We start from the raw sequence: 14,231 nt of genomic DNA, 5'->3' as shown, positions 1-14,231 counted from the left end.
ACATGTTAATTTCCATTTCTTCACTTTATTCAATATTGTCAGCTATCTTGAACATTCAACAAATGAAAAGGCAAGATATATAAGATGGCACCAAGAACTACCTTCAACAACGAGTTTAGCTGTTGATGTCTTTTCTTTGTTTCCCAGTTTTAGGACACAAGTGTACTCCCCAGCATCTGAAAGCTGAACGTCAATAATATGGAGCTTGCGGTCTTTGCCATCAGACAGGAACCTGTGCTTGGGGCTTTCCCGGATATTGAAGCCATCCTTCATCCAAGAAGTGGAAGCAGTAGATGGAGAGATGAGGCATTCAAAGATGGCTGAAGAACCAATAGACTCTGCTTCTGTCAGCACAATATCTTTAATCTCTGTCACAAACTTGAGTGGAACAGCTTTCAGTTGGTATGTGAAGGGAGGCTCTTCAGGTGGTTTTTCTCCTCCACTTCCTGGCCTTAATTTCCTCCTTTCTGCATCAAGGGGTGAAGGTGTCTTTTTGGCTGCATATCAGAGAAGTAAAAAAAACCCATAGAATTTACAATCTATTACCATGAATTCTATACTCATGTATATATGCATCTGAAGCTAGCTACTCAATTATCAGATCTGATAAAGCTCAATACAGAGAATTTTTTTTTTGCATTTAATTGGTTAAATCAGAGTGCAAAAACGGTCATTTAAATTATGTTCAACACATGGAATACTGAAATCTAGGCTCAAGATTTCTTTTTAAACATGCCAGAAAAAGATTTGAATTTTATCTCTTTCTTACCTTTAATAGGACTTCTACCCTTGGCAGCTTCATCCTTTGGTGTAATTTTGGGCTCTGGCAAAAAATACCAAGAGGATTACAAATGAAGTAATGCTTTAAATACATCCTTATTTTTTAAAAAAAACAAATATCATTTTATTTAAATTAGTACCATTATGATTATTCTGTGTGTGTCTTTACAAACTGATCTTATTTTTATGATTTGTTTCAAATAAAATGAACTATTTGGAAATTTCTGATAAATAATGAAAAAATATTTGGACAGATGGACACACATTTTTCTGGGTCCCATGGAATATTAAAAGCAGGTTTTAAAAGCAGGCAGTGAAAGGACTGCTGTTTATTGTCCACTTCTTAAAAAAAGTTTATCATGTGATGCTATTTAATTATGCATAAAAGGAGAAAAATAAAAATGAATGATACTTTGACATTAATTTAGACATTAATGTCATATACAGGCATACATTCATACATACATACATACATACCAGGGGTGGGTTTCAGGTGGTCGGCGAACCCGGAAGTAAGTAACTTCCGGGAACGCTGAAGGATCCACCCGCCCGCCCGCGTTTCTTACCCAGTTTTGACGAGTTCTGCGCTTCCACGCATGCGCAGAACGCATACAGCGCCTGCGTGATCCTCAAGGAGCAGCTGGAGCATCACACAGGCACTAGTATGCATGCGTGCACTGCGCGCATGCACGAGGACGCCGCCGGCCCCGTTCCAACCGAACCGGTTGGAACGGGGCGAGAAACCCACCCCTGATACATAGATACATACATAGATACATACATACATACATACATACATACATACATACATACATTCATTCATTGTATACTAGAATTCTCCAATATTTCTGGCTTTCTGGACCAGTGAGGGGGTGGACAGGGGATAGTTCTATGCAAATGGCCAGTAAGTGTGTGTACACAGCTCCATTTGCTTGTGCCTGCCTCTTAGTTAAATGGAGCGAGCAAATGCTCTCCCGCTGCTCGTACAAGTGAGGATGCGTATGTGCGTCAACTCACTGGCCATTCTGCGGCCTGGTTGCAAATCGCTCATGCCCTGTATTGGGCTATGGCCCACAGGTTGGGGACACCTGCTATATACCTGCCCCCCTGGATATTTCTGTTCAACATTGTTGCACTGCATACATGTAAAAAAGCATATCAGTCCTTTTTGTCCTGCCATAATATCTTCAATTCACAAAATATGCCTACAAGAAAGTTCTTGAGGAAAAAAGTTGCAACAGGAGCTACCCATATTTCCTAAACTTGCCTGTATAATGGTGTTTACCCTCATCCTTCTAGAGGAGAATATAGCCTAGCAGCTCACTATTCACAAGTACAATTTGTCCTAATTCTTCCACATATAATTTATAGCTATTGGGTTATTATTGCTGTTCTGAGCCACCCAGAAATGGGCAGCCATACAGATCATTCTGCAGAAGAGTAATGCAAATGAATGAAGTTAATAGAGAGCCAGAATTCATACCAGCTTTCTTTCCAACTACTGGAGCTGTCACAGGAGCAACTTCAGGTGCTGGTTCTACAGCTGGCTTAGGAGATTTCAGAGCTGTGGACAGAATTAAATGGCATTTTGAAAATGAAAATTTCAATTCTCACTTTATGTGCATACATTACAGTAACACTTTGATTACTATTGTAAATTGACTAACAGGTTGTTTAAAATGACTTACCTACAGCAGGCTTTGGTTCAGGAATTGTTGCTGGTTTAGGTTCTGGAACTTTAAACACAAAAACAACAAATTGATTAATGAACCATCATGCAGATAGAATACTGAAAACCTGCTAGAATGCAAAGGTCAAATAGACAGACACAAAAGCAGAAGACAATCACTTCCATTTCACTGTCATAATCTTCACCCCTGCAAACATAACTGGTTTGAGCCATGCAGAGTCAAATAAAAGCACCATAAAGGAGGAGAAGAGGAAGAAAAGAAGAAGAAATAATTGGATATGGAAGAATGAAATAGTAGTTAGAGCAGCATAAAGATTGTAGCTTTTATGATTGCTTTAAATGAAACGTTACTTCAACTTGCATACCAAGATCAGCTTGTAATTATGTTTATAGCAGCAAAGAAAAGAGCAATGCCATTTATGTATACCTTTGGGTGGTTCAATCACTGGTTTTTCTATTTCTTCTTTTTTCTTGATTGGTGGAATTTCAATTTTCTTCTTTTCAATTGCTGGCACTTTAAAAAAAAGTTTTATTTGGAAGCTGAATGTAAACATTTGGGCTCCCAATATATTATTTGTCATGAAAAACATAGAAGTAGATGGTATTATTTTTAATGAAGAAGTTTGCCAACGTTACTAAGTATGTCAAAGATGACAAAAAGATAAAAAAAAGACAAGACAGAATAAGAGTTCACAGAATATAAATCAGTCATGGCCTTTCTATTGGATTTCTTTCAAGACTCGGAAGGAATAAATGTATAGAAGGATAAGAAGAGAAACCTGTTACATTACATATTATGTCTCAAACCTTTGGGAAATGTTTGAATTCAGGATCTTTTTAGTTTTTATACTGTTTAGACATTAATAATTGAAAATGGGGTTGCTATATTGTGGTTTATGTGCTGAAAATATTCATGAAACTGGAGTCTTAAACTGAGTTTGTTAATGGATAATTTCATAGCTATCTTCTTTTTATTTGTACCTTCAGGCTTCTTAATTTTTTCAACAGGCTTCGGTTCAACTTTAGGTTTCTCTGGTTTAGGTTCTTCCTCCTCAGGCTTCTTAACAGCTTTTGTGACTTTAAAAAAGAAAGCATTTTTTTTCAAAAACATTTGGGTGAATTGCAAAACATTTTTTCTTGTAATAAACTCCCCCCTCTATTTAAAATACCTGTATTTTTCAGAGTATAAGATGCACTGGAGTATAAGATGCACCAAGATTTTGAAGAGGCAAATAAAAAAAAGGTAGGTAGATAGAGGGATAAAGAGGGAGAGAAAGAGAGAGAAATACAGTAGGTAGGGAGAGAGAGAGTAGTTAGGTAAGTAGGTAGATAAAGGGATAGATAGATAGAGAGAGAAATAGAGAGAGATAGAGAGACAGAGAAATACAGTAGGAAGGTAGGGGGGAAATAGAGTGTGTAGGTAGGTAGAGGAATAGAGAGAAATAGAAAGAGATAGATAGAAAGAGAAATACAGTAGATAGGTAGGGAGAGAGAGAGAGTAAGTAGGTTGGTAGGTAGAGGGATAGAGAGAAATAGAGAGAGAGAAATACAGTAGATAGGTAGGGAAAGAGAAAGAGTAAGTAGGTTGGTAGGTAGAGGGACAGAGAGCGAGAAAGAGAGAAATACAGTAGGGAGGGAGGGAGAGAGAGAGAATAGGTAGGTAGGTATGTAGGTAGAGGGAGAGAGAAAGAGAGAGAAATACAGAAGGTAGTTCAGGAGAGAGAATAGGTAGGTAGCTAAAGGGAGGGAGTGAGTGAGTGGAGAAGGAAATAACTGACAATCTGCAGCACCTAAGATTTTGTTTCTGCTGGCACAGCACTTGATCAATCTAATTCTCATCAATCAGTTAAAGAACTTTCCAAAAGGGGAAAAAAGTTTTTGCACTCCGCAAACCTCCCAAAAACGGCCTGTTTTTCACTAAAATGGGCATGTTTTTTTTAAAGGCATGAATAGCCTTGAGGAGGGCTTGCAGAGTGCTCCAGGGGAGGGGAGGGGCGAGCAAAAAAAAACCAGTCCATTTTTTGCAAAAATGGGCCTGTTTTTTGTCAAAAAATTGCATGCATAGCCTTATGGAGGCTTATAGAGTGCGCCTGCGGCTGGGGGGGGGGGGAACAGTACGTTTTTTGGCTCATTTCTGCCTTTCCCAGTACCCAGGAACTCTCTGAAAGCCTCCATAAGGGTATGCACGGCCATTTTAGTGAAGGGGGCGGGGCTTCAGGGGGCAAAATTGCTGTATTTGGATGCATCTTATACATTCGATGTATAAGATGCATCCAGATTTTCAGCCTCTTTTTGAAGAAAAAAGGTGCGTCTTATTCTCCGAAAAATACGGTATATAGACAAATGGAAGAAATATAAAGGGTACAATAGTGAAACCACATACTGAATTCTTTATTGCAAGGTACCCAATTGGCAGTTGGACAGTGATGACCAAGTTGATAAACTGGTCAAATGAAATGGCACGATACACCCTTTTATCGCTGATTCACATGAAGGAATTTCTTTGGAGGAAGGGTGAAATCAAATGCATTTTTTAATTAAAAACTTAAAAATTCTTCTAGGAACAAGAATGATAGTAGGTCATTTTATGCTGTAAATACTATGGAGATCAAAAGTTCTAAAAATATGGAATCTCTACCAGATGTTTAGCAGATAGAATCCTAGTGGCCCAGTGGTTAAAACACATGATTGCAGGCAAACTCTGCCCACAGCCTGGAGTTTGATTGGGGGGGTGGGGCTCAAGGTTGACTCAGCCTTCCGTCCTTTTGAAGTAGGTAAAATGAGGACCCAGTTTGTTGGGGGCAATATACTGACATTGTAAACCACCTAGAGCTGTGGTTCCCAAACTTGGCAACTTTAAGACTTGTGGACTTCAACTCCCAGAATTCTCCAGCCAGCAGAGCTGAGAGCTGGCTGGAGAATTCTGGGAGTTGAAGTCCACAAGTCTTAAAGTTGCCAAGTTTGGGAACCACTGACCTAGAGAGTGGTGTAAAGCACAATGGGGCAGGATATAAGTCTAAGTGCTACTGCAATCTAGACAGTAAGAAACATGAGAAGGTTTCATTTGAACCAGCAGGTGAGTTATCTGCTTGACACAAGTCTCTAAGAGCCCCTCAAAATATGTACCTATTTTTTTAAATAATAGAGACCAATAACTATACCTCTTTTCAGAACCACTTCTTCCTTAGGTGTAGGAGGAGGGGGCTCACGAACCGGTTTCCGTGGTTTCAATCCAGGTGCTTGAAATGATATCAAATTCAGAATAAGCGATAGTGATAATTGTCTATACCTTATATCAGTAATTGATGTATTATAAGAAATAAATACTAAAGTTCGGGAGATTAATGTGTATGTTGCTTCTGAGAAAACTTTTAGGAAAATAGTGACTTTCAGTTTCATTTCAGCCAAAGATAGGAAAGCTACCAATTTTAGGTAAATCTTCTGTTTCTAAATACGTTTCTCAGAGACTTATTATTAAAAGATCAACAATATTTGTAACAGAAGATAATTTTTGTATTTTTATGAAGGGTTTTTTTTTGTGTGTGTGCAAGCATTAGTGTTATAAGTGACAGAAGATCCCGTCAGAAATGAAAGCATGCGGAGATGAAATCTAAGTGAAATGAAGATACCACATAAAGACACGCATGGAAAGAAAAACTTGACAGCAAAGTAGAAGAATATCAAGAAAGAAAAAGCACGCATTATCTCACAGTACTGCATGGGAAGGGGAAGAACCTTTCTGAGGTATATATAGCCTGAAATGCTTATAAATGCTTATATCATGCAATTTATTATTTCCTGTCTATGTCTATTGGTGAAGACAACCGTTTCTGCTGAAATCTCAATAGCTTTTGTATATCGAGCATTCTCTTTATTTTCCAAGCTACAGTATATAATTTAGTTTGCCTTAAGAATCTCCTTAGTGAAAATATAAGTAAAGGAAAGAAAATTCTTGAGAAAGAAAACTCAGATTCTTGTTTTCAGTCAGAATATTAAGTAAAATGCAAGATGAAGATATATTGTTTCTTTTGTTATTCTTTTGTTCACTTTCATATACAGGAAATAATTATATTTGGTTTTTTAAAATCATAATTTCCGCTTTGGCCTCTAGACATATATGCTTCTAAATAAGTATTATCACTAGCATGTATGGCTATAAGACCTATTCAGCTGGATTTGGATATTGTAATACTTCCAAATTTTTAATTTCAATAATAGATTGTTAAAAATAGGTGCATGTAGCTTTCTAATTTGCTATATTACTAAAAAAAAGTCCTACAAGTGGAAAAATGTAAATCCTGGAGCAACAGTTAAATAATTAATGGACTTGAATGCATAAATTCAGCGAACAAGTTAATATTAGGTCATTTTAGTAAACCAATCATTACTAAAATAGCAGTGTTAGAATAAAAAATACGTAGAAAACGTTCAATTAAAAATGCATTAATGTATTAATGGTATGATTCTATAGTTGTTTACAGAGAAATTAGTGAGCGTAATAAGGTTTATTCATAAATAAATTGGTTATAGTATGGCAGCCAATATGCATTAGTTATAATAGTTGAGTCTTTATAAGATTAAAAACGGATTGATATTGTGCTTATACCTTTAAGCTGAACCTTTTCCTCCTTAACTTCCTCTTTTGGTGGGATAGGAACACGGGGTTTGGGTTTTAGGGGTATCTTCTTTTCTGGCTCTGGTTCTTTAAATGATACGTAGTAGATTTTAGAGCAGGCATAATTATGCTGTTCACTTCAGGTGAAAACTTCTAATGTATCACGGAAAACCCACCTACTAATACCATTAGTAAAATTTCAACATAGCAACTGCATATGCTATGCTACGCTATGCTATGCCTTAATTCAGATTAAAATACCTGATATGATGTACACCATAGCATCAATTCCAAAACAGTAGTAGCAGAATTTGAAGATTATCTCTCTAAATCCTATGAGTAATTGCTTTCATAGCCAAAAAAAATAATGTGCCACAGAAGTTAAGATGATAAGACAGATACAAACAAGAGTATATACGCACAGACATAAAAATAACATTTGTATATCACCAAATGAACATATATAATTCCTATGAGATGAAGATGAGCATGCAGATGAAAGAGGTATTACTCATTCTGCGAGTTATATACCTTCCGTTGGAATTACATCTTCTTTTTCTGGAATAGGAACAGGTTCTTCAGCTTCAAATTCCTCAATAACTTCCGCCTCTTTAAAGAATACCGATAACTAACGTAAGATCTTCATTTCAAAGACTGAATGGCAAAAAGAACTGAAACACAACATTCCTTGGACTTCAACACATTCATTCACAGAGAGACACCACAGGATACATTGATAAGGAGCCCTGGTGGCGCAGTAGTTAAAGTGCCGTATTGCAGGCAGGCTCTGCCCGCAACTTGGAGTTTGATCCTGATGGGGCTCAAGGTTCATTCAGCCTTCTGTCCTACTGAGGTTGGTAAAATGAGGACCCAGATTGTTGGGGGCAATATGCTGACATTGTAAACTTCCCAGAGAACGCTGTAAAGCACTATGGGGTGGTATACAAGCATAAATATTATTGCTGTTCACTGAAGATTTCCATATATGTAAACTGGTGGCAGAACCTAGGTGACCTTGGCTAATCTTGAAAAACTAAACATGGTTGGAACCTCCTTAGTAGTTGGGTAACAGACTACCAAGAATTCCTAGGCCAGATTGGATAGAGAACAGAATATCCTGAAAGAAGATAATGATAAACCAGGCCATGTTTAAAAAAAACAAAACTTTATGGATGTATAAAATTAGCAGCTGGGGCTCAGCTCAGCTTGAAGGAAACTTTACCTATGGTAGTGTGTTGACAGGAAATCCACTTGGACTCCAGACCTATATAACTTGCCTCTCTGCATTTGGAAATAGTTGGTTAAGTTGTGTATACAATTTAATTGGAATTAAAATGCTTAGCTTTTTCTGCATTGTAAAATAAGTTTTGGAACATGGTGTTTAATGGTTGCAAGCAATATAAACATTCATCCTATAGTGGTAGGACAGGGTTTTGGGAGCATGTAGGTCACACTTATCTGCAACTCTTTAAACCAACATGGCTTCTCTTGAGATAGCCTCACCATCCTGGGGAAAGAGGCAGTTGTTTTAAGGAGTGGCAGACAGGTTTCCATAAATGGCCCTTTGTGCTCTGATACATCTTTTTGACCTCAAATCGGAAGTGCTTTGCAACTTCTCTGTCTCTCTTTGGCTAGGACTGTTTTATAAAGAAAGCACAAGTACACCACCTGCACCACATACAAACATACATATGATACGTGTAGACATCTATATAAAGATAAAGGTAAAGCTTCCCCTCGCACATATGTGCTAGTCATTCCTGACTCTAGGGGGCGGTGCTCATCTCCATTTCAAAGCCGAAGACATCTATATACGACAGCATAAAACATCAGGACAAGCCAGGCAAAAACAAAAGTGTGGAAACAAAGTCATCAGTGAAGACATCTACCTTCCTCAGTTGGATGTTCTGGTTCTTTGGGCACAGCAATGGGCACTTTTTCTTCTTAGGCACATGGGGCACTTCTAAAGATTTTAGTATGTTTTGCTTTGGTGAATATTATGCAGGGTACTTAAAGCTTTAGGACTCAACGTAGAACAGTCAACACAACATAAAAGTTAAGACAAAGACACACAGGGATATGCTTTGGGTTTGAAGGCAAAAATGTTCTTGGACCACACAGGAGCCTGCTTTGAGCCTGTGTGTATAAGAGCCCTGGTAGCGCTGTGGTTAGAATGCAGTATTGCAGGCTGACTTTGCTCACAGCTAGGAGTTCGATCCTGAACCCCTCCTTTCTCCCCATATACTTTGAAATATCCTTTTGCGTTTGTGCAAACCAAACACACTGTCTACCTATACATACAATGTACATATATGTATAGGCACATGGCATTTATGAGGATATGTATCTTTGGCTGATGGATGTTCTGGCTCTAGGTACAGCAACAGGTACTTTTCCTTCTGGCACTGATTTCTTAGGCACTTCAAGAGATTTTAATGTGTTTTACTTGTGTGGATAATTATATTGAGGTGCTTAATTAAATTGAGGTACTTAAACTATAACTATTTTTAAACCACTGAGAGTCCTTAGTTAGATTACGGTGGTTTATAAATGTTATCTATCTATCTATCTATCTATCTATCTATCTATCTATCTATCTATCTATCATCTATCTATCTATCTATCATCTATCTATCTATCTATCTATCTATCTATCTATCTATCTATCTATCTATCTATCTATCTATCTATCTATCTGGGTTATTTTTGAGAGCATGCAGAGAGTTTTGAATGGAGGAGAGAAATTGAAAGCTCTACTTCCCAAGCAGACTGTTGCTCACATGAAAATGGATTCCATCATAATCTTTTCTCTCACTCTGATTTAGGCTCATTGTGCAACTAATGGATATTAATACAAATTACAAACTCAACAATAAACTAACACAAAGAAAATACAGTTATAACATAGTAAATGTAGCTTTTCAATAGATGAAGAAGAAAATCTGAGTTTTTCTTTTTTCTTTGGCAGACTCTCAAGGTACTATCAAGATATGAGATTCCTTTTTAATTTGAAAATAAGCATAGGACCAAATACGAAAAACAGAACAGATGAAGACTTCTGAAACACAAGACTGATGATGCCGACATATATGAACATTACACACATACACAAATATATAAGATGGATTCCACGGATTTCAGAAGAGACACTACAGAAGAGAACATTTGAAGAGATGTTACAAACAAAAGAATTATTTTGTTTAGTTACATTTATCATTAGTGACATGAACCTATAGCTGGGGGTGGCTTGAGTTTTTTTAGCTTGTACTTTCTTTTCTGGAATGGTTTTGTGAGTAATTCAGGTACTTTAAAGATATTAGTAAATGTGTTAATAAAAGAGGAATATAAATCCACAGGCACAACAGACATTAAGACTATATATCCTATGCACTTTTTATCTGAGGATAGGTTTGATTGAAATTACTTTGGAATAGCTATACATGGAATTACATATACTAAGTATTCAACTGCATGAGTGCTAATGAATCTGCTTCTCTACTTACAACCATTCTATGCATATATTTTGAATTCAAAATAATCATTTCAAATTCAAAACAAGTGAAAAAATGGCTGCTATTCCGTAAGTTCAAAATAAACCTGATACAAGTTTTAATTAAAGCAGTCTTCTTAATACACTTCAACTTCGCTATAGGAAGTTATAAGTTCAAAAGATTCACTTTTGAAAATTCTTTGCATGGTACTAATAATACACCCAGACTTAATGCAATTGATTTACTAATACCTTAACATACTTTCTATTTTTGCAAATATATGCCAATTCCTTTAAAGGACCAAAATGCCATATTGTTTTTCTTCCATTCAACCCCATTTAGACAGACAGGCAAAACATATATTTGCATACAAACTACAGTAATGTGATCTAAATAGTTTTTGATTTTCTGAAAAGAATGTTTCTATAATTGTGAATTTTTGATTTACAGAAGAGACATTTTGCTGTACAAAACATTACACCATGTACCTTTAACCGGTTCAGGTTTTTTAGGTTCTATAGTGATCTCAGGTTCTTCAGGGGCGACAGGTTCGGGCTCCTCAGGGGAAATCTCTTCTGGCATTTCAATGATATGAATTTCAGGTTCTGGCACTTCAAAAGCTTCAACAGTTTCAGGTTCTTCAAAAGCAGTGACGGCTTCTATGTCTTGGTGAACAGGCACATATTTCCGTTCTTTATATCCAATGAATGTTTTCACTTCTCGTTCTTCTTCAAGTTCCGGTGTTTCTGGTGGAAGTTGTGGCTTTTTAAATTCAGGTTCTGGCTTCTTAGAAGGTTCTACTTTCTTAGGCACAGGAGTAAGCTTGGCCTTCTTAAATGCAGGTTCTGGTTTTTTGGGCACAGCTGGTTCTGGTTTTTTGGGCACAGCTGGTTCTGGTTTTTTAGGCACAGCCACTACCTTGGGCTTTTTCGGTGTAATGGCTGGTTCTTCAGGAGGAGGAACAACTTTGGGTTTTTTAGGAACCTCAGTAGGTTTTTTAGGAACCTCAGAAGGTTCTTCAGGAACAGGAGCAACCTCAGGTTCTTCGGCGACAACAGGCTCGGGCTCCTCAGGGGAAATCTCTTCTGGCATTTCAATGATATGAATTTCAGGTTCTGGCACTTCAAAAGCTTCAACAGTTTCAGGTTCGTCGAATGCCGTGATGGCTTCTATGTCTTGGTGAACAGGGATACGTTTCCTTTCTCTGTATCCAATGAAGGTCTGTACCTCTCGTTCTTCTTCATGCTCCACAGTCTCTGGTGGAGGTTCTGGTTTCTTAAACTCAGGTTCTTTTTTCTTAGGTGGTTCTGCTTTTTTAGGTATAGGAGTAAGCACGGTCTTCTTAAAAGCAGGTTCTGGTTTTTTGGGCACAGCTGGTTCTGGTTTTTTGGGCACAGCTGGTTCTGGTTTTTTAGGCACAGCCACTACCTTGGGCTTTTTTGGTGTAATGGCTGGAGCAGGTTCTTCAGGAGGAGGAACAACTTTGGGTTTTTTAGGAACCCCAATAGGTTTTTTAGGTACTTCAGGAGGTTCTTCAGGAACAGGAGCCACCTCAGGTTCTTCAAGAACAGGAGCCACCTCAGGTTCTTCAGGAACAGCAGTGACCTCGGGTTCTTCGGGAACAAAAGCAGGTTCAGGTTCTTCATATGCAACAATATCCTCTGGTTCTTCAAGAATGTATACTTCAGGCTCTGTAACTTCAAAAGCTGAAGCCCGCTCAGGTTCTTCAAATGCAGTGATGACTTCAGCTTCATCTTTGTACACAGCTATGTGTTTCTCTTCTCTACGTGCAACGAACGTTTGTATTTCTTTTTCTTCTTTACGTTCTACAATTTCTGGTGGACGCTCTGGCTTTTTAATCTTGATTATTGGTTTCTTAGGCACTTCTACAGGTTCAGGTTTTTTAGGTATGGGAGTAACTTTGGGCTTTTTGGGCACTGCCACAACTGGTTTTTTAGGCACAGCTGGTTCAGGTTTCTTGGGCACAGCAACTGGTACAATGGCTGGTTCTTCAGGTTCGGCAACAGGTTCAGGTTCTGCAGGAGAAACAGCGGCCTCCCGTTCTTCCAAAATGTATTGTTCAGGCTCTGTTACTTCAAACACAGCCGCGTGCTCAGGTTCTTCTAATGCACCGATGGCTTCTACATCTTGGTGAACAATCACAATTTTCTCTTCTCTGTATCCAGTGAAAGTACGGATTTCTCGTTCTTCTTCATAAACTTCTTTAGCTGGTGGAAGTTCAGGTTTCTTAGGCACAGCCTTTGGTTTTTTAGGCACAGGCACAGCAGTAGGTTCGGCTTTCTTAGGCACTGCGGTAGGTTTTGGTTTCTTGGGCACAATAGCAGGTTTATGTTCTTCAAGAACAACACTGACTTCAGTTTCTTCCTCATGAACAAAGGTTTCTATTTCTTCAGTCACAGTCACAGGTTCTGGCTCTTCTATCACTGCAAAATGCTCTGGTTCTTTAGATAAAACAAGAATTACTTTTTTATTGGCAAAAATGTTTTGACATATTTTGGAAGTTTAAAAGAGGTGAGCATTCTTTAAGAACGATTAAAGATATTTGAACTCACATGACAATACAATGTAAGAGTAAGAGCAAGAGTAAGAAGAGTAAGAATAAGAGGAGGTACAAGAACAATGAAACACAATAAAAAGCATAACATAATTAGCCATTGTGCATCCCATATTAAGGTATACACAAAACACTTCTGAGGAAGATGTACACAATTAAGCATTATAACTCATTGGCTGTGTCAACAGCACTCTTTACAAATGAAACCACAGCAACAAGGCATCAACAGGACAAGAAGTTAGCCAGCTGATCAATAAACAATTATTTATAACATCATTAATTGTGAGTTGTACCTGGAACAGGTGGAGCTTCTGGTTTTTTAACTACTGGCTTTTTAAACACAGGAGTTGGCTCTTTTTCTTCAACAATCACCTTTTTGGGTACTTCAGGCACTTGAAAGATATTAATTAATTAATTTTAGTAGATTTGAAAAGACTAATGAAACATACCAGAAATGACAATGCCAAAACTTGAAGGAATATATAACGTCTATATGCTTCTACTTCCAATGTGATCTATCAAAACAGCAATGCTAATTTATTTGGACTCTCAGTTGAGAATAAAGATCAAAACTGATATTTATACATAAGAGGGCACAGTGAGCACATTATAGAAACATATTATGAAAAATATAGCCAAGAATTAATCAACTATTAAAGAATATGAAAAACATTCTTAATGATTATAAGACAAGATAAAAAGTTTTTACAAAGAAGAGTCTTTGTTTTGAATGTAGGAATGTTCTCTTCAGTCTGCTTACCTGAGGATTTCAGGCAGTCTAAGAATAGTTGTTCGATTTTTAAAATAGTATTGATTCCATTACAATATATAAAATGCCAACCAATAAGGAAGCATGCAACATGAAGATATAAAATATTATACCTGACATATTACTCAAAATTTCCATCAGTCTATTACTTCCACTATGAATCCCAAGTCTTTGCTTTCATGTAGCTTCACATACCTAACTGTGAGTCACATTTTTATAACTCCCAACGTTTAAGTTCACATATAACTGCAAACTATATAGTCATTTGTGGAAATACTTCATGATTTTGTACAACTTCTGATTTGTAAAGT

The 14,231-nt window shown here is 37.3% G+C and overlaps 1 protein-coding gene across 1 annotated transcript in view; it reads right to left on the bottom strand.

Annotated features, from left to right (window-relative positions):
• The window catches only part of TTN (titin), a 310,344-nt gene that overhangs the window by 121,716 nt on the left and 174,397 nt on the right, over positions 1-14,231 (bottom strand). The window contains exons 184-193 of the mRNA XM_087705592.1: positions 13,445-13,543; positions 11,065-13,038; positions 7,077-7,172; positions 5,632-5,709; positions 3,452-3,547; positions 2,898-2,984; positions 2,469-2,516; positions 2,264-2,344; positions 770-823; positions 102-497 (exon numbers count right to left, since the gene is read on the bottom strand). Of these exons, the coding sequence (XP_087561718.1) occupies positions 102-497; positions 770-823; positions 2,264-2,344; positions 2,469-2,516; positions 2,898-2,984; positions 3,452-3,547; positions 5,632-5,709; positions 7,077-7,172; positions 11,065-13,038; positions 13,445-13,543 (3,009 nt within the window). The remainder of the gene's footprint in view (positions 1-101; positions 498-769; positions 824-2,263; positions 2,345-2,468; positions 2,517-2,897; positions 2,985-3,451; positions 3,548-5,631; positions 5,710-7,076; positions 7,173-11,064; positions 13,039-13,444; positions 13,544-14,231) is intronic.

This window comes from Thamnophis sirtalis, unplaced genomic scaffold, assembly GCF_051295495.1.
Source record: "Thamnophis sirtalis isolate CommonGarterSnake01/CBP01778 unplaced genomic scaffold, rThaSir2_p1.2 scaffold_1, whole genome shotgun sequence".
Lineage (NCBI taxonomy): Eukaryota > Metazoa > Chordata > Lepidosauria > Squamata > Natricidae > Thamnophis > Thamnophis sirtalis.
This window is presented reverse-complemented; position numbering and strand designations above follow the sequence as displayed.